The sequence below is a fragment of the Leishmania braziliensis genome, chromosome 32, assembly GCF_000002845.2.
Source record: "Leishmania braziliensis MHOM/BR/75/M2904 complete genome, chromosome 32".
Taxonomy (NCBI): domain Eukaryota; phylum Euglenozoa; class Kinetoplastea; order Trypanosomatida; family Trypanosomatidae; genus Leishmania; species Leishmania braziliensis.
This window is the reverse complement of record NC_009324.2, coordinates 546,376-570,602: the sequence shown is the minus strand read 5'-3', so window position 1 is coordinate 570,602 and position 24,227 is coordinate 546,376. Positions and strand designations below refer to the sequence as shown.

Genomic DNA, 24,227 nt, shown 5'->3' with positions numbered 1-24,227 from the left:
TGGGGGGGGGAGCTGGGACTGCACGCCCTCCTCGCTTTGCTTTCATCCTAGACTGCACGTCTCATCCTTTTTCGCAGCGCCGCCGAATGGCGCTTTGAGAGTGTCGAAGAACGTCTCTCCACTTCGACTTCTCTGTTTGTGCAGTGTTTCCTGCACACGCGGAGGCCTTACGACTCCCTCTGGCACCAGAGGCGTTCCACACGCTGTGTGGTAAGAGGGAAAGGGGTTCGGGGTGCCGATACACCACCACTGGTGAGTTCCTGGACCTGCATTGCTACATAATCAAGATAAAGCTCCACAAAGAGGGGGGAGTAGGGGAGGGGGAAGGGGGGAAACGACCACGTAATTGAATGCGCGATGCCGTTCTTTGGTGTAGATGACATTCTCTTTTTACTGGCCTCGACAACGGCACTGCTGTGGGCGAAGCGGTCTGATGTAGTGGAGTCTGGCGTCTACGTGGCAGTTAAGTACCTCACAGATGACCGTCAAGAAGCTGCACGCCGTGCCGCAGCAGCGGGAGCTGCGCAAGGCGGCACCCCAACATTGCTACTCAAGGGCTTCGACCTGCAGGCGGAGGCGACCCACCCGCTGTCCTTACAGAACTATGCCACACGAGTGGAAACAGACCCCAACCCTTTGGTTTCAACTACGTTAAGCGCCACCCGCGCTGCTGATAGAAGTGACGTGACCGCCTCGGTGCCGCTGTGTGTCAAGGAGAGTATTTACGCGCAGTTCTGTGAAACTCCGGCGGTGCACCAACTGCCTCAAGTGCCGCACCGCCACTACAACTTTCACAAGCGGCGCCCTCACGTATCCTTGCTTGCCACAGCTTCCGAGGAGGATGTCAAAGAGTGCATCTCGAGCTACTCGGTCGCTGAGGTGCAGTCGCTCTTCTCCAAGATGGAGCGGGAGGCGTTGTGGGAGGCAGTCATTCACGTTAGCTGCGGCATTCATCAGGCAGGGCAACAGCTGCGCTATCTCAACCAGCACAATGTGGAGTGTGCGCTTCGCACGCTGCTGAACACATCTCACCCGGACGTGGCCCTCATTTACTACTTCCGCTTTGGCGAAGACATGCTCGTCTCGGACGAAATCCTAGTGGCGCTCTTTTACGCCTGCCGGAACGACGAACAGCTCAGCCTAGAGCTGTGCCACGTGCTCCAGCCTTTCAAGCCGCATTGGACCCCAGCGGTGTACGCTTGCTGTCTCACCACCACGGCACGCTTCGACTACAAGCAAGCCATAGCGCTCTACCATGCCTACATGGCAGCACAACGCAGGCAGCAAGTAGCTTCGCAACGTACACTGCGACGCGTGCTGGCCTCCTCCTCGCTGCTCTGCGAGGCCGGAGTCGTGGCGGCGCCGGCACCGCTACAGCTGCACTACCTGTATCACGTCATTATTCCACTGGTTGTCGCACGCGATCCTGCTAGCGCGGACGCCTACGTGGCGGATATGCTGGTAAACGACCCGAAAGCAGCGCCGGATGTGCTGCTCAAGTGTCTCGGTCTCCGAAAAGGTCAAGAGCTTGCCTGGAGATATCTTGACGACATTACAAGCAGCATCAGCAGATCAACGGTGCCAGAGGAAGTCACAAAGTGGGTACTGGCACAGAGGAGCATTCAGTGCACCGACGGCGCCCCTGCCGATGTCGCTGGCCTAGCCATTCACCTCTACCGACTGCGGCCGTCGGCTATGAACATGAATACGCTGCTGAAGCTCTGCGCAGGGTCCTTGGATGGGAGGGAGGGACCGGCAGGGAAAGCGGCCTCTGCCGACGCGTCAAAACACGAATCGGTTGCCCCAGCGTCTCCAGCAAACGCCGCGTCTGTGTGTTCTGAACTCATGAGGTTGGCGAGTGGGCGAGTGGTGGAGCTGACCTGCCTCCTGCATCATATGCCTCTTCAATCCCAGCTTGATGCAGCCGTGTTGGCGCGCACCATTACCGAGCAGCACGCCTCCTGGGGACTCGCTACGCAGTTCCTTTCTGTGATGCTGCGGCGCAAGTGCTTCAACGTCGTACCAAGTCTTGCAACGCACGTGGCTCGCCAAGGACAGTGGGCGACGGCGGCCACGTCAATGGCCATCTATCTCAGCAATCAGCGGGCGGCTATGACGGCAAAGGAGGCGAAGCTGTGTGTTGAATCGTGCGTGCACGCGGGGCAGTGGGCCAGTGCTCTTTTCTGGGTGGAGCGGGCGCATGCAAAAGGTGTCGCTCTCGGCGCCTCAACCTATGACCTCGTACTCGGTGTGAGTCGCCACTGCAGCTTCGAGGCAGCGGAACGCGTTGTGATGACAATGCATGCCGTCGGTGCGTCGTGCTCAGAGCAGGGAATCTTTGACTTTATGGAAACTGCCGCCCATCACAGAAAGACGGCCAATGCGCTCTGTGTTCTCAGGCATCACAACCATGTTCAATAGACGGCATGATGACTTGTGCGCGTAGCTGAGCCAGTGTACGTCAGTGCCTGCTTGTGCGCGGGTAAGCTGTGCCAACTCACACGTGTTGGCACTTCCTACAGAAGCAGTGCATCTCTTGTCTTCCTTGAGGATACATGTCTCGCGGGAACCTCTAAGTGTCAAGAGACTCTGATGCTCTCTCTCTCTCTTGTTCTCTCTTCATCGATCAATTAAGAGGGCCTTTCGGTCTTCTGTAGTGTTCACTGTTGGGGCCGTGCATGCAGTGGCACGATCTGGACGCACCAGGAGGAGGTGCGTCGAGGAGGACGCCAGAGGTACGCTCTGTTCCTACGGCAGCTTCTTCGACCTTACCCCAATATCTCATTTCCTCTGCTGCCGTGCTCCACGTTGTCGCTCCATCTTCTTGCTCCGTACTTCGCTTTCGGTGGTGTGGGAAGCTCTAAGGCGGATGCTGCCAAAGTACATACTTAGTCTTCGAAGTCACTGGAGTCGGCTTACCTGCGCAGTTGATTGTATGCAAGCTGAGCGCCATTCACATTGTGTCGACTCCCCTTCCTTTCTGCGCCACCTCGCAGTGACATTGGTGTCACCCGCATACTGACTTGGTGACTACCGCGTCGCACCTCACATGGCGGCGGAGTTTACGGAGTTGGATGAGGCAAATCGCAAGGTGCGAGAGTGGAAGCGCGAGGCAAAGGAATCGGCGCCTGTCAGCCTCGCTGGTGGCGTTGACCTGACCATGTCTCTTGATGACATGCAGCACGTCGCGCCCTCGCTTTCTCCCTTTCAGGTACTGCGCACCAACGACATCCTCACCCAGCTAGTCTACACCCCCTCGGTCACGACCACCGCCGCCGCTAGTGCCGTCTTTGGTGCGCTTGTGACGCTCATCCTCACTCTGCAAGGTAGCCGGGCAGCTGTCGCACGGCAGGCCCTTTGGCGACGGTGGACGCACCGCCTGCTGCGCCTCGTGATGAGTGCCGTCGTGTCGGTCGTGTTTGTTCGATTTCTGCGCCAGCGTTACCCGACGGTGCGGCGCGTCTCACAGTACGAAAACTTGTCCAGCTCTCCCGAGGATCCGTGCTTTGTCGCGAACCGCATTCTCACCATGACAAGCTCGCACGCCGGTACACACGCCGATGGCCCACACCACTTCTGCCGCAGTCTATCTCACCGCAACTACGACGATGCACACTACAGCGGCGACGCCGTAGTGCTGGATGTTGCGGCGGAGCTGCGTGAATGTCAGCAATCATTAGCTCCTAATGCCCCCGTGGTGGTCACGGTGGAGGTGCTGGAAAAGGCTCGAGCGAAACTACCTGCAGCCTTTCGAGATGGGACCCGCCCAATGTGGCGCCTGCTGTTGATCACGTGTAACTCAACGGTAACTGGCGCTACCAGGGGAAGCACTAGCGAGACGTTGACGCGACCTCTTCGCGGTCTCCTTCCGCTGGACGATGAGGCCCCACCACGGGTGGACGTAACCGTGACCAACAGTGCTAGTGCTCCGACGTCGTCTGAGTCTCCGTGGAACTCGTACGCGTTTTTGGAACCCGAAGCAGTGGCTTATCTGCATTGCGCCTTCCCTCACTTGGTACTGGTAGGCATCGACAGCCCTTCTGTCGATCCGCCGCACACCATTCTGCCCAAGAGGCACAGCCACCATACGCTGCTGCGGTGCGGCATAGCGATCCTTGAGAATCTCCGCTACACTCGTCTTTTTCCTCTGCTCGAGAGGAACCCAGGAGAGAGTCAGCGTGGATGGGTCTCCGGGTCGATGTTAACGGTCTTCAATGCCACGCAAAATTACGATGACGCGCGCGGCTGCTCTGTTGTCTTCTTTCCCGAGGAGCCTCTTTGACGAACGAGCTTATCAGGCCCTTCCGTTCCCCCCTCCCTCCTTCCCCGGGTGTGTCTGGAGAAAGTGCACCCCGAACTTATGATTTTGTGGCCGCTCTTATATATCTGCCCGTGCGATTGCGTCGCCTCGTTTGTGAGCGGCTTGTTTTTGTATGTGTGCAGCCGCCCGTGGACTGTAGTTGAGGAGACAACGAGTATCCAGGCGTGCGTAACCAACTTTACTGTGGCACTTCGACGACGACCACCACCACCAAAGGGGAGAGAGGGGGCGGGAAAAAAGCTGAAGAGGGGGCGACAGGAAAAAAATGAGCGCCGTCTCCACGTAAGATGGAAGGAGAATGGGGGGGGGCGAGACGTTTCTTTCGTACGACTACTGAATCTGTTGTGCACCAGTGGCTTAGCTGTAACGTGGCTGCTCGGTGTCACTCAGCTCTCAGTCCTCCTCCTGCCTTCTTGTCTTCATGCTGTTCCTCCACTGTCACCGTTTCTCTTAGCAAGATGAATGTCCATCACGCACATTGGTGCTGCACGAGGCGATTGTACCTTCGCCCCACATCTACCTCTGTTTCCAGCTTAGGTGATGCACCTCGACACCCCTCTTACACACCTTTCGTTCCTTGCTTGCACATCTCCTCTCTGTCTCACTTCTGTAGACGCTTGGTTTTATGGATTCAGCGCATACACACGCCACTTTTCAGCGTCGGCATCAACTTACTCCCTCAGCGGTACCACGTGCAGATTGCTTGGGCACGAGTATGTGTGTGAGTGTGTCGCTGTTGGCCATGTGTACTCCCGCCACGAAGTGCCTTGGTGAACTCCTTGATTTCTTGCCGCACCACCGTTTCACTAAGGTGCAGGAGGCAGTCATCCCAGCCCTCTTTACGAACGATCTCAACTGCCTTGTGGCCGCGCCAACTGGTAGCGGGAAGACCATGTTGCTGGAGGTGGCGATGCTGCGTCTCTTTCGCAGCGTTCTTGCCCCCGAACGTGGCGCCCACGCGCGGGTGACACACAAGGACGACGAGACCTGCAACCTTGCTAGACCGCTGCTGCAGCGCAAGCGTAAGGCGGTGTACATCTGTCCTATCAAGGCGCTCGCGAACGAGAAGTACGAGCAGTGGCGTGCTCAATTCCCGTCCTTGACGGTTGCCATTGAAACAGGAGACAAGCAGCAGCAACAGGTAAACCGGCAGGAGCGTTTGGGCCCCACTACGATCACTGGCGGCGATGGTCGAGGCAGCGATGCATTGGCGAACATGGGCTGCGTCTCACAGGCTGACATTCTCGTCACCACGCCGGAGCGGTGGGACAGCATCACGCGGCGCTGGAAAGAGAAGGAGGTCATGGCGATTGTGAACTCAGTCGGTCTCCTGCTATTGGACGAGGTGCACACGGTGCAGGAGGAGCGCGGCGCCGCCATGGAAGCTATCGTGAGCCGCGTCAAAATAATTCAAGCATCTTCGACTTCCATGCATCAACGCTCAGCAGCAGAGGCGACGGTAACACGCATCATTGCAATCAGTGGCACGCTGCCCAACAGTCGCGACCTGGCCGAGTGGCTGCAGGTGTCCCCAGAGATGACGTTTACCTTTGCTCCTAGTGACCGCCCGGTTCCGCTGACAATACGCGTCATCGGCTATGCGCACGACTCGCCAAACCCGTTTGCTTTCCATCGCTTCCTCTCCTTCAAGATATTCGCCCTCATGCAGCAGTTCAGCCAAGGAAGGCCGACGCTTGTGTTCTGTGCCTCGCGGAAGGAGACGGCAAGCTCAGCGCAGCGCATCGTTGAAGACATCCGCGAAGCCGCGACTCGCCAGGGGCGGCTCGCGCAGCTGCAACCTTCCGCAGAAGCTCAGCAGATGGCGCAGCTAGCGAGTGACAAGCAGCTGCGCAGCTGCCTGATGATGGGCGTCGGCTTTCACCACGCCGCCATGACAATGGAGGATCGGCAGCTCGTCGAGAGAATGTTCCGTGAGCAGTACATCGCCGTCATATGCACCACCACCACCCTCGCCTTGGGCGTGAACTTGCCGGCGCACCTCGTGCTTATCAAGGGGACTACTTTTTTCTCCAGTGGGCAGTGCCAGGACATGCCTGTCTCGGAGGTGATGCAGATGTGCGGGCGTGCCGGTCGGCCTGGCTTTGACACGCATGGCATGGCGCTGGTGCTCACCATGCAGCGCAGTGTGCACCTCTATGAGACGCTCGCGAGTGGCGCAGTGGCGCTAACTTGTGTCGAGAGTCACCTGCACCGCCACATGATCGAGCACGTCAACGCCGAGGTGGCGTTGCGCACGATATACAGCTTTCCCTCCGCCATGGAGTGGGTCAAGACGACGCTCTTCTGGATCCGCCTCCGCAAGTGTCCCGCGCACTACGGGCTAAAGTTCGTTAACCGAGCCGAAGAGCTGGAGTTCAACGCGGAGGCATTCGTGGAAGCGTTGATGGAGCGCGTGCTGCGCGTACTCATGGAGGAAGGCTGCGTGCGTCTGAGTCACACCAACGCCCTGGTGCTCTCTTCGGCGAGAGAGACGGCCACGTCAGTTGCCGCAAGCGACATGGAGGTGGTTAAGGACCCTTCTGCAGTCTTTGAGGCGACGCGCTTAGGAAGGGCGATGTCTCGCATGTACATCCTGTTTGACACGGTTTGTACGCTAAACTCGAAGTTGAGGGACCGTGGCGCGCCGAGTACGAATGGCGACGCACCCGAGGAGGACTCTGGCCCGGATGCGTGTCCCGGCGCAGTGGACGTTAGAGAAAAGACAACGGCACAGGCCGTTGCTATGAGTGTCGAAGAGGTGCCAGAGCATTCGAGCGCGAAGATGCACACTTCCCCAGAAGGTATGCAGCCGCAGAGCAGTGCGACAGATGCCCCCACGTGCTCGTCGAAGAGGCAGATGATGCCCTTCAACCTGCGGGAGGTTCTCCAGCTTCTTTGCAACTGCCAGGAGCTTGTTGAGGTTCGCCTCCGTCAGGGTGACCGCGGTCCACTGAACGAACTGAACAAGAGTGTGAAGTACCCGTTACACAGCGGGCGCCGCGGCGGACGGGAGGTCCGGGAGGATTGGCAGAAGGCCTTTGTGCTAATTCAGGCCCACATCGAGCTTCTTTCCTTCGCGGAGGTGTCCTTGCGGAACGACTCTCTGCGCCTGTGGGCGGTGGTGCCTCGCGTGTCGCGCTTTCTGGAGGAGTACGCGTGGGCTGCCACTACCTCCTACAGTTTAGCCGTGCATGCAAACGTGCTGGCGCGCTGCATCGAGCGCCGTGTGTGGCCAGACGGGCTCGTGCTGCGCCAGCTCAAGCATGTCAGCGACTCTGTGGCAAAGACCCTGCTGCGAAGCGGGTATCGCGCCTTTGAAAGCCTTGGCAGTGTTGACGCGCGTCAGCTGGAGGTTCTTTGCAGTCGATTGCCGCCCTTTGGCTCGCAGGTACTGAGTGAGGTACGACGTCTGCCAAGGATATCCCTGGACCTCAGCTCTACTGCTTCAGCGGCGGAGGCGGACGGCATACACGAGCGACACCGTATTGTGAGCGGAGTTGTGAAGCTGACGTTGTCTCAATACGCAGAGGCGGCACCTGACGAAAATGTCCTCGACGCAGAGCGGAGGCAGTCTTCGGTGGCTGCTTCTTCACGGACTCCACACGGGCAACCACAGCTGCTCAGCGGCATGGCTGCGCCGGACTCAGCACGCGTGCTTCTGCTTGTCGGAATCCCTAGCGAGGATCGCGTACTGTTGAAAAGATTTGTGCCGCTCTCTACCCTTGTGTCACCAAGCGCCGCACAGAGTACAGCGTTGGCAGTGGCAGCACCTGGTTGCTGTCCGGGGACACGCTGCTTTTCCTTTGTCTGTCCTCCATCTTCGAGGAATACAAGCCGGGGTGGCGGCAGAGGCAGACATATCGAAGCCCGGTGCCTGGTACTGCACGTCGTGGGGATGGACACCGTGACGGTGTGGGATGAAGTACTCGCCTCCGATCGTGACGGTGCTGACGGCGAGGGCATCCAAGGCGTAGCGCAGAGGCCCGTGCTCAACGCTTCCGTGCCAATTCCCGCGCCAAAGGGCATTGCGCTTCTTCCTCACAGGAGCGCTCCGCAGACAGAACTGTCCGTGCAAGTGGCCATTGAGGCCCGCACCACGTTCAACGAGCTGTTGGAGGATCTCAAGTACGTCACGGGCGTGGGGGAAACAATGCAGCCTCATCGTACAGGTCCCCGACAACCGCTAGCGTCGCGCAAACGCACTCGTAGCGGCAACGATGCATGCATCACCGCACAGGACGGGCAAGAGACTCCGAGCAAAGAAGGACGAGACAGACATGACATCGTTGCCGCGACACTACCGCTCTCCGCAACAGCCAGCGCCACCTCCGTGCCATCAGTTCCAGATGTGTCAAAGCTGCGTAACGCAGATGTTAATGCCTCCACCGGTGCGGCGGCAGCTAAGCCGTCCCAAGAGCGCCCTGCTGCGGCTGGATCGTCTCTCGACTCTGCGCATTCCTCGCCTGAGCATCGTGCCGGCCAGGCGGCGCTCTTAGAGGTACCCTTGCTTGACAAGAGCACTCCGCAGCACCTCAGAGACTTCCCGTCTAAATCTGTGATGGAATCGCCATCGTTGCGGATGGAAACCACGGAGGACCTCGTCGCATCAACGTCATCCGCGGTGCACCAGGGGCCGACTCGAGTTCGTCTACAGCCGTGCACCTCGCCTCCAGCGTCCCGACCTCCCAAGACTGCCGGTGCCTCTCTCCGCGCCTGTTTTCCAACCTTGCAAAGAGAGATGCCATACCCTACTCCCCAGGTGACTCCTTTGATGCCAAAGCACTCTCAGAGCTACTGTGGCATACCCCCGTATGTCACAGCGTCAGCTGAGGACCTCAGCCCACAACCTGTAAGCTGCACAACTCCGTGGAGCAGGCAGGGGCTGCATTCGATGGTGGCACGAACGCCACTTTCATCCAGTCGCTTCGTGGTACGCGTGGCGTCACCACACGCTTCTTTTCACCCGCGGAGAGGTGATGCCCACAGTAGCACGGATCAACGGAGCAACGTACTGGGGCAGCAGGAGGCCTTGTACTACCCACTCGACTCTCGCCAGGCACCCTCAGACATGCGCTACGCTGTCACTGGTATGCAGGGTGAGTGGTGGCGGCCCAATTGTGTGCAGGACCCGAGCTGGGTACATGGTGCCCCTGCGCCATCGCATCAGTACCCCTATTCCACGCCTCCCATGAGGACTCGACTAGGCCACTACGAGTCGACTCAGACACAGCTGAACGGCGTTGGATATTTCCCAGCTCAGTGGGAGCACGCTGGTGCCCCTCCAGCGTCGCGATTGGGGCTGCAACACCTGCCGTCATTCTTTGCACCTCAACCACCAATTCAATTCGCCTCAGAGCCTCAGCAGATGTGGCAGACGCGATCCCAGCTGCCAAGCTACCCGCCTTCCCAGGAGCCCAGTGTATCGCAGCTGCATCCACCTTCTCCCTCGGATCCCTACCCCCCTTCGAAAACACCACCCTGGCATCGTCTACCGCCATCGGCGGTTTACGCCCCTCTTGCGTGGCATCCATCCGCGCCTATACAACCCAGGCCAGCACCCCCATCGATGCGGGCGCCAATAACCCAACTACACCAGCCGCCACATGTGGCCGTGATGAGCAGCGATCTTCATGCGACAACATCCCCCTCGGACAGATTTGTGTACCGTGCAAACGCGTCGGTGGGAAGACTCGCGTCAGTGCCCACCAGCGGCAGTGGCGACTTCGCCCCGCAGGTTCGTCGACGGTCCTCCATGGTGGTTCAGTCCTGGTGGCAGTGATACTAACTGTCTGGTTTGATTTGGTTGTCTGTGTTGTTTGTTTTGTCTCTTAGTGCTGCGTCTCTGTACGGGGCTGCTGCCTGTGCGCTCTTTCTGCTGCTTCAGCCGCTGCTGCCATTTCTGCTATTTTTTTTTTCTCTCTCTCTGTCTCTCTCGCCCTGCTCACTCGTGTGGTCACAGAGAGACGTGAGGTCTGTAGTACAAAGAGGATGATTCGATGGGCACTCGGGTCTGTAGGGGAGGTGGACATCGGCGCCAAAAAAAAGAAAACAGAAGAGACTTTCCTGCATTGGTTTGCTTGCCGGATGGGCAGCCACGTAGCCGATAAGTTTTTGAGCTACCCCGGCCTCTTTCCTCTCCCAAAGCAGACGAGAGAAAGAGAAGGACACGCCCCCCCCCCCTCCCACCCACACACAATCGAACTATGCCTACGTATCTTGCTTTCTTTTCCTTCGTGGGGCAGCAGCACGTCCTCCCCCTCTCTCCTCCCCCATTGTTCGTGACTGTTAGCCTTTCTTCTATCCGCTCCTTCCTCTCGTTCATTGCTTCACCGCTAGAGCTCTTCGTTGCCGTCCGTCACGTTGTGTGCGACAACGCGAATCCTACGGTACACTCACCCACGCGGGCAAGCACAGAAGCCACACCGGCAGTTGCACCTGCTCGCTAGCGGATAGAGGCGCCGCTACGCATATCTGTTTTCTGCACCTTCCACAACCTCCGTGCCGCCCCCTACCGCTCACAAAACGGCATTTGCATCGCCTCCGCTCTCACGCCCCCCCCCCCTCTTAAAGTGAAGAGCAGAACACGCAGCACCTACACCAACAATCAGAACGACCGCTGGGAGAGGAGTGCGCAGCAGCAGGAGAGGCGAGGTAACGACACACTTCTCTGTTATACAAAACACTTTTTCTTTTCCAGGAGCTGTTCCACTGCGTAAAGCGCCGTTATTCGCTAGTGTTGTTCTCCTTTCAGCTCCCCCTTTTCTCTTCCTCTCATTATTGACTACCTCTCAGCTTCTCCCTCCCTCTTCCACTCTCTCTGCTGGTAGTCGTCACACACACACACGCGGCTGCTTTACCCTGAAGAGGGCATACACACCCCTTTCTCTTTCTCGCTGTGTTTTAGGTTTGTTTGCTTCAATTTTCGCTCTTCTCTCTCGCTATACCCCCGCCTTGAGCTCATAAACTCCTCCATTCTTCCCTGTGTCATTTGGTGCGTGTCCCAAATCCTTCCCATCCCCCCACCCCTACCCCCCGCGCACCCGCCCTGTGTGTGTGTGTGTCTTGCTGCGGGGGAGCCTCTTCTCTTCTCCCCTTGTTCCGTCTACCTGTGCCTGTGTGTCTGTCTCGTCGCTGCTATCGCGTTATTTGTTGTCTCTCTGCTCGTGCGTGCTCATCTCTTCCTCCCCCCTTCCTCCCTCCAGCAGTGCCGTGTTTCTTTCGTGTTCGCAATCCCCTCCAGGCAACACCCACGCTGATGATCATAGGTGCACCGGCGAAGAGATGGACAACGGAGAGCGTTTCGGACCTCCTCGGGTCCCCGTACACGGACCTCGGGGCGGTGCTGTTGTCCGATGCCGTTGTGGACTACCTGCAGAGCATTCAGTCAGTCAGGACTGTCCGTGCGGCTCGGCGCGTAGCGGACGGCTCCGACAAGGATGGGAACGGAAGTCCTGACAGCCTTCCAAGTGATGTGCATGTTGTTCTTCAATACATTGTACGGCATGCAGACACGCTGTTCGCTCTGCTTCACGGAGAGGCGCGGATGGAGAATGGCTTCGTGAGTTCAAAAGAACCGCTGCAAGGGGTTTTTCCAACGTCCTCGCCTACACCAGCGGAGGACCAGGCACCGCCGACTGTCGTAGAGAAACAATACCCATCCAATGGGAACCCTGCCAACGGTCCGTGTCACGCTCCTGGTGCTAGCCAGGCGTATGATGGCAGTGCAGGTATCAAGAATGCACCAGCGTCAGCGTCCGCCGCCATCGGCGACAGGGAAGAGGCGCAGGAGCGGCGGTGCCTCGCGAACCTGACAGAGCTACTCTCCTTCTGTATTTCCCACTCACAAGTACAGTCCGAAATCGATGCTGTCGTGGCAGCCTGCATTAAAGCGCTGAGTGCGGAGAACATTCTGGAGGTACAGCGGACGTTTGCCGTGCAGCGTCTCCTGCTAGAAGCCTTCGATAATGACTTCGAGATGACCACGCAGACCATCGCCGACACCCTCACGCATTCGGCCATTAAGGGAATAGTAAAAAACCTTTCGAGCAACTGCATTGTTGCCGAGACCCTCATAGCACTCTTTGGCTCAGCGCTGTCCGCGGTGTGGATGGTGAAGCCGACGACCAGGACGGCGCTCTTCACGTCGCAATGGATTCGACTCAACTTCCCAACAACGTTCTGCGCCCATCTCCTCACCGCCATCCGCGATCCCGGGATGTACCACTACTTTTACTTCTTCAAGGAATTACTGAAACGCGGGTACAGCCACAGCGCAGGGCCGATCGTGGATGTGCTCCTCAGTGAGCCGCTTGTCTCGGACTACGTGGAGTGCATCTTAAGCTGCTGCGAGGAGGACGTGGGGAGGACGCCGCTGTTGTCTCCAGATGGCGTTGCAGCGGCGCCGGTGTCGCTGGCGGCGGATGGGATGGAGGTGCTCGTCTCGATAATTAGCCTGGTGCGCAAGTCGCTGGTACTGCCTGAGACCAACTACATGTACGAAACGTCCACACAGTACATTTCGCCGGTGGCGGTGCTTCAGGCACAGGCGTCACGGGTAACGGCGCTCCTCGCCCCGACAGCAAAGGAGGAGGCAGAGCTGGAGGCGCTTGTGTCATCTACCCAGTTATCGCCACGCTCGATGAGCGGTCCTTTGCGACATGCTTGCTCCCATGCTGCTATGGACGGGGGGTATGGCCTGGGTCCGCTCCGGCTTGCCGTCTGCGAATTATTTGTCGAATTTTCCCTCTTCCAGCTGGCCAGTACCGACAACACTCTCATCACAAGTGGCTTCTTCCCCGCGTTTATAAACTGCTGCGAGCGCTTCCCGCAGCACGACGCGCTAGCCAGAGCCTTGCACCGCTGCATCCTGACCGTCTTTCAGCGAGCAGTGCTCGTGGGCGAAAATCTCAGCGCTGCAGCCGAGCGCGATTGTCTGTGGACGTACCTGGTGATGGCAGACACTGTTGTGCTGCGGTGTGGCGCTCTCGAATCTGTACTGGGCTCACTGACGCACCTTGCACAGATCCCTGATACGACGCTGTCGAGCCTCTGCATCGATTTACTGACAAGCTTGTCCTCACTGCCGCTCTTCCAGTCCGCCGCCGGTGGCCCGTTTGAGAAGCACCTGGAGGCTTTCAAGGCGTGTGAGGCTATCCAAGAACGCGTGCGCCACATGGCCACCTCGATCACCGGAGGGAGCTTTAAAGAGCGCGGTTCGGCCGGGGTACGAGAGGCGGTGCATCGCGACACCATCAACCTCGCTGGTGATCGCTTCCACGGTCCGAAGGTGGGCAGTTTCTCTCGCAGCTCACGGTTTTCCGGATTCCCAAACAGGCTGACAAAGGGTGCGTACATAATTGTGCGCCGCAGTGCCGACGACGACAGGCCAAGGCGCCCATCTGCGGATGTGGTAGTAGACATGGAGGCCCTGAAGCAGGAGGTGCACACCCTGCAGCAAGCAGGTTCGCCGGCTGTGCAGTCGTACCCCAGCTTTGGAAACGTTCAATTTGGTTTTGCTTCCTCGGCGGCACATATCGAAAATGAAGAGCAGAACACGGCGGAAACACCATTATCATAAGCACGCCGAGGATAAGCAATACTTTCATTATTATTAGTATTCTCAGCACGTGCTACTCTTGTCGCCGTCGTCGCTCGCCGAAATGAGTAAAATAGGGCGCCAGGAGGGCATTATTCACGCACTTCTTTCCAGCTATCTTGTCGCTTTGCCTTGCCTTTCCCTTTGCATCTCTTTCACTCGTCCGCTTTGCTTCTCAATGGATAAGAAGAACGTGTTTTCTTTCCATGTCCACCCCTCCTCACGATGGCAGGGGACCCCCCCCTCTGTGTGAGATCTCAGGGTCCTGTACTCGCTCGATGGGGGGAGGGGGAAGCCAAGCAGCCCTCCCCCCCCCCCTCTCTTCCCTATCCCTGCCAGTGCAGAAGCACTTTGGGCGGTGGCAGGGCCAGGTGGCGACGACGCAGGGGAGGTCCGAGCGATGAATCGCTACGGATGTCAGCGGTCAAGCCCTGGAGATGGTGGTGCGTTGGCGAGACCTGCGGCCGTGAACACACGCTTGTGCCCTCCATGCGATGGAGGACGCGTGAACGGTACTCGAGTTCATCCCACCCGTCCCCTCGCTACCTACTGCTGTGGGGGGCCTGAGTGTGCCACCCAGTGAGGGAATGCCCCAGGTGGCGACCGGCACAAGGAAAGCGGCTGTGGGGCGTCCTGCGGTGCGGGCGAGTGGGAGGGAAGAGAAGGGGTGGTGGTTGGGGGTGGCGCAGAGACCCTGTTGAGGTGACTGGGTGGGTGTGTTGCTGGAGTGCTCGTCTGGTGCGTACTTTGCACAACACGGTGGGGCCTGTGGCAGGTTAGGTAGCGCAGAGGTGGAGTCATGTTGTATGGCAGAGGATAGACACACTGAAGAGGGGAAAATGGGGCTGCTTCCCAATCGTCTTGTTCACCTCTCTGTTTCTGTGGTTGTGTTGCAGTAATGTGTGAGGTACACTTGGCGCCGAAGGTGATCTTTTGTCTCAGCATTACTGATGAGGCCTTTTCTATTCTTTGGTGGGATTTGTTGTTGGCGTTGACTTTCTGTGTCGTACTCTGCCGTCTCGAGTGCAACTGTCGCGATGATGATGGTTTGTGTGTGGGGGTATGTTTGGGAGTCTTGTGTTGATCCAAGTCTGTTTAGTCCCCCCTTTTCACCCTTGCTTTGCCATCGATTCTCTGTATGTCTCGGTTGGAGAGTGACAAGGACGAGGAATTCAAACATGTCAGGTGAAGATGATCGTAAAAGCGGTCGCCTGTTGGCCTTCACTACTAAATGTACACCGACGCAGCCAGCCGCAAAAGGCTGTGCTTGAGCAGTGCGACGGGCACTTTACCGCACATTGTCCCACTAATCACGAAGGCATTGCATGTACAATTTCTCTTTAACATGGCGCTTCTCAGATATTACCACGCAACCCCCCCCCCTTCCTCCCTCCCTGTCACCACGGTTTCCGCCTTGATTCATTCTCCTCTCATTCTTCTTTTCGTTCAATTCTGGCGGCTTCACGGCAATCCTTGAGCAGTGTTGCACCCCCACACAAAAGAGAGGAAAGTACGGACGTCTTGAGCGCGCCCTTACAATACCCTGGATCTTCTTCCCGCCTCCCCTTCCCCCGCCGCTACGCTACGTGTTAGTCTCTTTGGATTGTTTCATGTGCACGGCCCTACCACTCAAGTCCCCCACCATACCCACAAAAATAGCTAAAAAAGGTACTTTTGGAAAAGAGACGAGAACAAACATCAAGCAAACTTGCTCGCCTCACTCCTGCCCTGTCGTCACGTCATGGAGGCGAGTGCACGCCGGTGTTTTTTGGAGGTGTACACGGACGGGGGCAATGAACCGCGTCTACTGCAGCTCGAGCCGACGGTGAAGTTCTACAATGTGCTAAAGCGCCTCGGCGAGGGGGGTGACCTTTACTGGGGTGACCACTGCATCGACCCTCAGACGACCCCCGCTGCCCTGGGTATGGCTTGCGGCGTTGACGAGGCGAACACGCTGTGGTTTATACCAGCCCCGCCACGTGCGAAGCCGTACAGCGTTTTCCGCGATGATCCTACCGTGTCTGTGGATTCGCCGCCGTTGGCGGATGCCACCGAATGCCTGGGACACCGCCCTGGCTGTGGCACGTCGCTTCCCGCGGTCCTTGAGGGTAGTGCCGCTCCACGCTACAGCAGCGGCCACGGTGCAGAGCATGGTACGCTCCTTGGAGCACGGATGGCGTCTTCGTCAACTGTCCCAACACCCTCGTGGTACACTCGGCCGCGCCTCTTGTCCCCTGCGCCACCGTTGTTTCCTCCGTCGGTTGTGACACCGCTTAACTCTGCTGCGCAAATGTCGCCAACGCGTCGGCCACGCTTGGCGCAGCCTCCCGCTCTGAGGGCGATGAGATCACCACACTCGCAAGTTCAGCCGCCGTCGAGGATGCCGCGACACCCCGTCGCGGATGCGGCCAGCGGGACTGTCGATGTTCTCGAAGGTCGTGGCGAGGGAACGGCGCCTATGCGCTATTTGTACGTAGCGCGGGCCCCACGTACGCCACCGCTGCAGCACTCTGCCGTCCCGGTTCGGCGCAACGCACCCGTATTCATCGATCCCAATACCCTCGTCGATGCCACCTATGATGCGGTCGAGGCGCTCCAGAGAGAGCTGCGACACTTACGCGGCGAGATGCGAGCGATGCGGCTCCCCAGCATGGAAGCGCCGTCGGCGTTGCCATCGCCGATTTGTCTCTCGACGATGGAACGGAGTGTGGAGGAGCTCGCGACGGAGCTGCATGAGAAGCAGATGCGCCGCCTTCGCGAGCAGCGTCGCTTCCTCCTGGCCCCCCACCCCGGGGTCTAGCGGTGCGCTGAGGGCCAGGCGGGCGGCGCGCAGGCCCGGGCCCGGGCCCTGCCCCTTCCCGCAGGGGGGAGGGAAAGGCAGGCCCCGCGCCGGGGAACGCGGCGGCGGGCGGCAGACCCACAAGCCCCGCCCCTGCGCCGAGGAGGAAAAGAGCAGACGAGCGGGAAACACACGTTGCGAGAATTACACACGCCCGCCCTGCAAAAAGCAGCGCATTACACGTGAGGGGGTGCTAGCGGAGAGAGGGGGGGTGGGGTGGACAGCAGAAGTGCCAGCCATACCACCTCCCCATTGCCCCTTTCGTTCGCAAGGAGCCCACGTCGGCCCCTCCACTGGCTTCATGTACTCCGCCGAAGCGCCGCCAACCCTGCCACGCGGGCGGTGCACATCGTGTCGCTCTGCTCCATCGCGCACACACACCGCAGCGGTGGGATCCAGGAGTGGGTGGATCACACGCGGCAGGGCCGATTTCGATGTATTGTTACGTTTGTGCGCTTTGTGTGTATGTGCAGTTGGTCCTCGTCTTACAGAGAAAAAAGCACAGGAAGAGAAACGGAACACACACTGGAGAGACGCAGGCACACGATGCCTCGTCAACAAGTCGCCTCAAAGGCACACGTATGTGTTTTGTTAACCACACCATCCTTGTTCATCGCTGCCGCCAGTAGGTATGCTACCCTCATCTCTTTAGCAAAACAACACCACCTAACCCCACCCCCCTCTCTCTCTCCCAGGCGAAAGCCCGCAGGAACAAGCACAACATCCAACTCAAAAACGAAGAGAGGACCGAAATCAAAAGAAAAGGAAGTCGAACATGAGTCGCTGGAGCCATTTCATTTTTGACAACTTCTTGACTTGCACGCGTCCACCTCACGCAGACGTGGCTGCAAGATGTCAGCGCCACACAACAACAGAGACGCACACAGCTGCTTAGCCATCTCAAAGGGCGCCAGCAAGCAAAGAGGCAGTTCATACATACTCCCACTCTTCACTTTTCCTGCTTACACACACACACTCACCTCACTAAAACTTCGCACCCTCACGCTGACTTTTTTCCCTTTTACCTTTCCGCGACAATACGAGCAAAGCCTGACGCCACCGCAAACACACGAGTACGTCCAATTTGGCCCAGAAACGGGGATGGAAAGGGGGGATTGCGACACACCGGACTCGCCCTTGTTTCCGTCAGTTCCGCCAAAGTGTACGGGCCACAGTACCCGAGAGACGAGCACAAAAGCAAAAGACACAGCGCCCTTCATCGCTCGTGGACAAAGACGAGGTGAGAGGCCACAGATAAAGCTGAGGGGACGTAACGCCGCAACTTCGTCTCCCTCTCTTTGCTCTTCGGCCTGTCAACATCCCCCAGGGGGTTGGGTAGTCATTCAAAAAAAAAAACGTCCCACGCGCGTGCGCTACTGTTGCCCTTTCTGTCTGTCCCACTGGGTATCGAATGCCTCCTCCTCCTCTTTTGCTACTTCTCTCCCCCAATGAGCATGCGGGCGTTTTGCGCACCACCCCTGGTGTGTTCCGCCAGTGCTACAGAACTACTTGCAGGTGCTGTAGGTGAACCTCTCACACCGCCCTCTCATGGGTCCCTCCCACAAACGTGCGACTCTCGACAGGCGTGCTTCCCCGCCCTCCCTCAAAAATAATAAAAAAAAAAACGAGTCCGCTGGAGGGGAGAGAGGCGCCACCGTCTCCCGGCGCAGCACAACGAAAGTTCTCATGATCCTTTTTTCGCATGAACACGTTTCATTCACGTTAGGTAAAGGACGAGAGTAGCGGTGCTGCACCACTCACCCACACGGCACCTTCTTACACGGAGGCGAGCGCAGTACTTCGTTTGCGTGATGAGAGAGTGGTGACCCCAAGTATATTAGGCTTATGGCAGAAGCGATGGGAGCTATGCCTCACTCTTTCTAGACAGTTGGGCGCACTGAGGCGATGGAGGAGCAGGCATCCAGGAAGGACTCCGTCGACCACTGCGGCGGATCAGCGAAGGCCCACATGTAGAACTGCGTGATTGGCGTCACTTCCCATTTACAGCGGCGGCAGAACGTCAGCACGGCACTCTTCTCGCGCGACTTGCCCTTGGAGGCCGTCTTCTCCATGACACACTCGACGATGTTGCCATCGTTGATCATGTGGGTGTCAACGTTTGAGTCACTTATCAAGACCGGAAGGTTGTTCGCGCCGGTCGTGCGGCTTGTTGCTAGCACCTCGTCCTCGTACTCGCGCACGTATCCGTCAAAGCTCCACATGCCATCGGTCATGCTACCGGCCCAAATGCGCAGTCGCACCGTCTTCTTGGCTTCGGACGGGTACACGAAGTTGCGCACGTCGTAGCGACCGTACTCGACCCCGTCAGGATTAACAAAAATTGCACCGCGGCTGACGTCCTTGTACGCTTCTAGGCACGCCTTTATGTCGCACACAGGGTAGTGCTCCAGTAGCCGCACAGAGCCGCTGCTCGGTAGCTTGCCGAAGGAGTCGGACAGCAGCTTCACACGATCGTGGAGCAGCATCTCCGCTCCATGCTGCTTGCCGATGATCATCATGTCCGAGATGTAGATGACATCGTTCAGCATGGACGCCTCCACACAGAACAACACCTGCGACGCCGGATCCTCCACGCCCGACGCCTCCACCTCGCTCTTGAGCTTCTTGATGAGCTCCTGCAACGCCGTTGGCACATCCTTCAACTGAAACAGCAGGTTGTACGATGTAAGGTGGACGTAGACGTTCGTGCCGTAGCCAATCAGCGATAGTTTATCTCCCCAGATCCACGGGGTGACGAGGTAGTGCTGCAGCTTCGTAGCCGACTGCACAAACTGCACATAGTCAAGCACGTAGTTCGGCTCCGAGTACGTGAATGTGTACGGCAGCAGGCGCTTCACCGCGCTACGCTCCGCCTCTAAAATCTGCTCTACCTGCTCCGCGTCTGTCACCATAGGGCAGCCAGGGATGAAGTACTCCTGCTCCAGCTCGATCGCTGCGACGTTCTTTCGGAGCAGCGCCGACACGTCAACTGCCGCCTTTTCCACCAGCTCCTCCACCTTCAGGTCCTCATCCATAACAATGACCCTCTCGGGGTTGAGGCTCGAGGCAAACTCGAACGCTTCTGGGTGCATCGTCTTGGCGTGTGACTTCGTGAAGCTCACCCCACGCTCGACCAGCGACGTCAGCTCTGGCACAAGGGCCACAACCACGTCCAGCTGCAGACCCGCCTTGATGAGGTAGTGCGCTACATAGTGGGCTTGGAACTTGTTCGTAGAGAAGGCATCGTCGATGACCATGCCTTTCATCGTCGCTTTTTTCCCCAGAGCCGAACGTAGTGGTGCCAGTCGCTCCAGCGGACTAATATCCTCTTCCTCCACCTCCTCGACGTCCTCCTCTTTTCCACTGCCGGCTGCATTGGCAGCCGCCTGCTGCCGCGGCGACTTGAGGCACACGTACTCAAATCCCTCCCTTTTTGCAATCGCCTGCGCTACGCTTGTCTTGCCCGTCTTTTTGTAGCCCACCACCATTACGACGCGCGGCGTGCTCTTCGTTATGAAAGACAGTGGCGCCCCCATTGGCGGCACGGAAAGCGGACGCGGCACTGGAGTTGGTGTTCCCATGGGTGGCGGAGGCTGAGCGCTGATGCTGCCAAGTACCATGTTACCCTGGGTATTCATGTTCGGGTGCATGCTCGGCATCGGGCTGCGTTGGCTACTATTGTACGGCATGCGACCGCCACCACTCATCGCGTTGCTGTTCATGGCCATCGCATTAGGCGGCATGTTGTGCATCCGAGGCTGCATCGGCATCTGCTGCTGCGTTGGCTGCTGTGAGACCTGGTCATAGCCGCCATTCACGTCCATCCCACCTACTTGCTGATACGGGGCGGGCATTCCGCAGTAGTTGCTAAGCATGCCGCCACCGCCACCGCCGCCGCCCACCATGCCATTGAGGTTTTGGTATTGGCTATGCGGCATGTTCGGTTGGCGATTGTTGCGACCCATGCGAGGGCCCGACGGGTACCCTTGCTGTGGGCTATTGCCCATGTAGCCACCACCTTGACCATAGCCGCCACCGCCACCCTGGTGGTAGTTGCTGTTATCGTACATCATCCCTCCGCCATAACGCTCGCTTTGCATTGTGCCACCACCGCCGCCGCCACCTGTGCCACCACCATTGTTGTTGTAGCCCTGTTTGTTGTGTGCTTGGCTCGACTGGTAGTTCGATACCGGGAACGATGGCGCGTTAGGGTTAAGGTTCGACATGGCCGCTGATGTGGAGGGGGGGGGGAAGAGGCAAACAGGCGTGCGGTTATCAAATGTGCGCGGCGCTCGTTCTGGGGCGTCTATCCGTTGTTGGAGTGCTTGGCTATGCCTGTAAGAGCCACGAGCGTTTCTGAACACTCCCTCCCCCCTGATGGCTGATGGGCAAGCGGAAGAGGGAGGGAGGAAAGGCGGTGCTACGGTAAGGCGAAGAGAGTGACAAGATCACAAAGGTCGCTGAAGAACCGTGGGTAGGGGAGAGTGCCGCTAGCGCTTGGGAAAACAAACAGAAAATGAGACACACCAAAGTGCCCACAACACCCACACAGGCCCCCAAACCTCAATATGCTCGAGAAAGAGAGCGTCCAAAGGGTGAATCCCCCCAAAAAAAGAAGAGGGGGAGGAGGAAAGAACAGTGCCGCAAGCAAGCAGACAGACAGACACACCCACACACCCTTTCAAGAAGAGCACCAACCGCAAAGGCACAGTGTTCAGAGCCAGACAGACGTGATAAGGGGGGGGGAAAGAGAAAGAAAGAGGGGCGTATGGAACGGTAAGGGGATAAGTAGACAAGAAACACACGAGTTTCTCTTTTGGTTGTTCGATTCTCCCGTAAGTGTGTGGGTGTGTGGGGGGGGGGCGTTACAGCACCAGTAGAAAAAGGCCCGTGCTCACAGGCGATTACACACACACACGAGCCCCGGATCACACCACTGTCAGTGCAGTCGATCTATGAATGGCAGATAAATCGGCAAGGGGGGAAGAAGAAGAGAGAGAGCGAAATCTACAGTGAAGCCCAGCGCTGTGTGATGAAACTGACGAGACAGTGCACGGCTTCTCTTTCCCTTCCAGGCTCAGAGAAAAACAAAAAACGAAAACGAAAGAGAACCACAACGGCAATCAAAGACGGGGAGTATGCAAAACGCGCAAACAAGCACAACCAAAGCAAAGCAGAAGACGAAAAATCTTCGGATTCACACACACACACACACGCAAAAAAAAAAAACCACCTGATGTAGCAGTACAAACTCAACCACAGAGCCCGCGTGATTCACACCACAGCACTGACAAAGAGGAAACCAGAAAGGATTCCAAGAGAGAGAGAGAGAGAGCGAGAGAGGGAGACGGAGACCCGAGATCAGAGCAACAAATAGAGAATGTCGAGTATCCACTGCCTACGGCAGTCGTCACTTTTCTACTCCTGCGTAGGTGTGCGTGTCTCTGTGTCGCTTCAGCGGGCCTACGTGGCCGAAAAGAACGCTTGCAAGAGGGACAACAAGCCGAACACTCCCACAGAGAGACCAGAAAGGAGGGAGAAAGGGAGCCCCACTCTTGAAACGCACCCACTTGCCACTTTGTGATGTCAGCAGGAACTCCTTGGGAGGAATGGACGAACGGTTTTCTTTTTTTTTGTCCCTCGCGTAAGGAAGGGCGAGAGGAGCAGAGCGTGACGCACGGCTGCGTTTTGTGAGTGCTTGTTTTTTTTTTTTGCGCAAGTTGCTCTTCGTATGTTTCCCCTTTCCTTCTCTCTCGTTTCGCTTCGCGGCGGGAGCACTTTGGAACAACAACAACAACAAAAGAAAAGCTGTTGTTGTTGTTGACGTGTTTTTTTTTGGGGGGGGGGGGGCGCACAGGAGAGGGGGGTGGGTAGGGAAGAGCAATAGGGGAGGGGGAGCACGTGGGAGGTGTAGTGTACGTCCCAAACGGCCAAGATACGGCAGACACCACATAAAGAGGTAGTGAAACAGAGGAGGTAGAGAGAAGGTAAAGCATCGCGCATAAATGGCTGGCAAAGGTGTACTGATGTGTTTTTCGTCCTCCTGCGGGTTACCACACACGGAATAATACCCTCTGGGCTCGTTTGGCTCATGAAACCTATCAGCCCAGCCTGCGCAGGCGTACTAGGTGCGAGCTACCGTAGTGTGATGTCTACCTTGGCAACACCTGTTTTTTTCTTTTTCTTTCTCTGGCGCACAGTGCACTACTTTGCGTCCCTTGCAGCGGCGCAGCTACAGGAATGATAGAAGAAAAGGGAGGGTCACACGGTCTCTCGAGGTCGCCACTGGATATACTCCTCAAGTCAAGCACATTCTTCTCTAAGTAGGTGGAGTCGTCGGGTCAATTTTGATGTGTTATTTTTTTCGTTGTTTTGTTAGGCTAGAGGCGACAGTGAATATTAAATATAGGGAGAGAGAGAGAGACATCGCGAACTCAGAAGAGAGCGAGGGTGTCAAGAGGACTCCACATGTGGTGCATAGACACAGATGCGCACACACACACACACCACATGCGTATATCGCTCGCTCTCCTTGTTCACTGCGGATGCATCAGAAGAGGCTACTGAAGAAATTAGAGACTCCGAGGATGGGAGGTGGGGGGAGGGTCATGAAAGTGCCTGCAGACTTATTAACAGCCCCACGTGACAATCTTCACTCTATTTTAGTTCTGAATCCCTTTCCCTCCCGCCATTCACGCGTATTTCACTATTTCAGTACTCAAAACAGCTCGCCACCTTCTGTGCCTTCACACTTCTTCTTTTTATTTTTTTTCAGATAAAACTTGATTGTCGTTCTCGCCTCGCTCCTTCTTCCCCTACACACTGGCGCATACACGTCCGCGGGGGCAACAGTCCAACGAGTAGAGGACAAAACTTCCAACCTCGAGACACACGTAACCGCGTCTTCACGACAAGCAGAGGGCGACACGCAGAGGGCGACACGAGAGAGGCCTACCCACAATGGTGTGATGCTCAATACGACAGTCAGAATGCGTGGCACGCCAACCGAATACGCATACCCACGAGATCCCCTAGCTAGAAAACCGCAAAAGAAAAATCATCATCATTCAAGTCTGGATGGAAGAGCCACCGCCCACCACCACATGCTACAGCGCCGAGACTACTACAGCCCCTTCGAAACCATGGGACACTACAAGACTAACAGACGAGCTAAATAACGAGCAAAGGTCAGGCACAACACTCCCCATCCAGAAAGGGGGCCACGGCAGCGAACAACCAGCGGCGAATCACCACCGGTACAACGCCGCCGCCCCCCCCCCCCCCTCCCCATACACACACAGGAAAAGAGAAGAAAAGCAAAGAGGAAAGATGGCGTCCACTGCACATCCAGAAACAGCCCTGCATCCAACAAACGAACCAAAGCGAGAAAGGCAGGAGGAATGGAAGGAGCAACACAACAAGGAAGAGCTGCTCCAAACCCATCCATGAAAAGAATGTGTGGGCGCTTCAAG

General features: G+C 57.5%; 6 protein-coding genes across 6 annotated transcripts; 5 read left to right on the top strand and 1 right to left on the bottom strand.

The window, feature by feature from the left end:
- Nucleotides 1-357: 357 nt before the first annotated feature.
- LBRM_32_1580 (conserved hypothetical protein) lies at nt 358-2,421 on the top strand (the record flags this gene model as incomplete). Its single annotated transcript, XM_003723167.1, has 1 exon — nt 358-2,421. The coding sequence occupies one exon, from the start codon at nt 358-360 to the stop codon at nt 2,419-2,421; it is 2,064 nt and encodes a 687-aa protein (XP_003723215.1).
- Nucleotides 2,422-3,049: 628 nt separating this feature from the next.
- LBRM_32_1570 (hypothetical protein, unknown function) lies at nt 3,050-4,282 on the top strand (the record flags this gene model as incomplete). Its single annotated transcript, XM_001567464.1, has 1 exon — nt 3,050-4,282. The coding sequence occupies one exon, from the start codon at nt 3,050-3,052 to the stop codon at nt 4,280-4,282; it is 1,233 nt and encodes a 410-aa protein (XP_001567514.1).
- A 781-nt stretch (nt 4,283-5,063) lies between these two features.
- On the top strand, nt 5,064-10,100 carry LBRM_32_1560 (putative DEAD/DEAH box helicase-like protein; the record flags this gene model as incomplete). Its single annotated transcript, XM_001567463.2, has 1 exon — nt 5,064-10,100. One exon carries the CDS (start codon nt 5,064-5,066, stop codon nt 10,098-10,100), a length of 5,037 nt encoding a protein of 1,678 aa, XP_001567513.2.
- A 1,476-nt stretch (nt 10,101-11,576) lies between these two features.
- On the top strand, nt 11,577-13,898 carry LBRM_32_1550 (conserved hypothetical protein; the record flags this gene model as incomplete). The annotated part of the gene is made up of 1 exon (XM_001567462.2): nt 11,577-13,898. The coding sequence occupies one exon, from the start codon at nt 11,577-11,579 to the stop codon at nt 13,896-13,898; it is 2,322 nt and encodes a 773-aa protein (XP_001567512.2).
- A 1,759-nt stretch (nt 13,899-15,657) lies between these two features.
- Nucleotides 15,658-16,716, top strand: LBRM_32_1540 (conserved hypothetical protein; the record flags this gene model as incomplete). Its single annotated transcript, XM_001567461.1, has 1 exon — nt 15,658-16,716. One exon carries the CDS (start codon nt 15,658-15,660, stop codon nt 16,714-16,716), a length of 1,059 nt encoding a protein of 352 aa, XP_001567511.1.
- A 1,919-nt stretch (nt 16,717-18,635) lies between these two features.
- On the bottom strand, nt 18,636-20,981 carry LBRM_32_1530 (conserved hypothetical protein; the record flags this gene model as incomplete). Its single annotated transcript, XM_001567460.1, has 1 exon — nt 18,636-20,981. The coding sequence occupies one exon, from the start codon at nt 20,979-20,981 to the stop codon at nt 18,636-18,638; it is 2,346 nt and encodes a 781-aa protein (XP_001567510.1).
- Between the last annotated feature and the right edge of the window lie 3,246 nt (nt 20,982-24,227).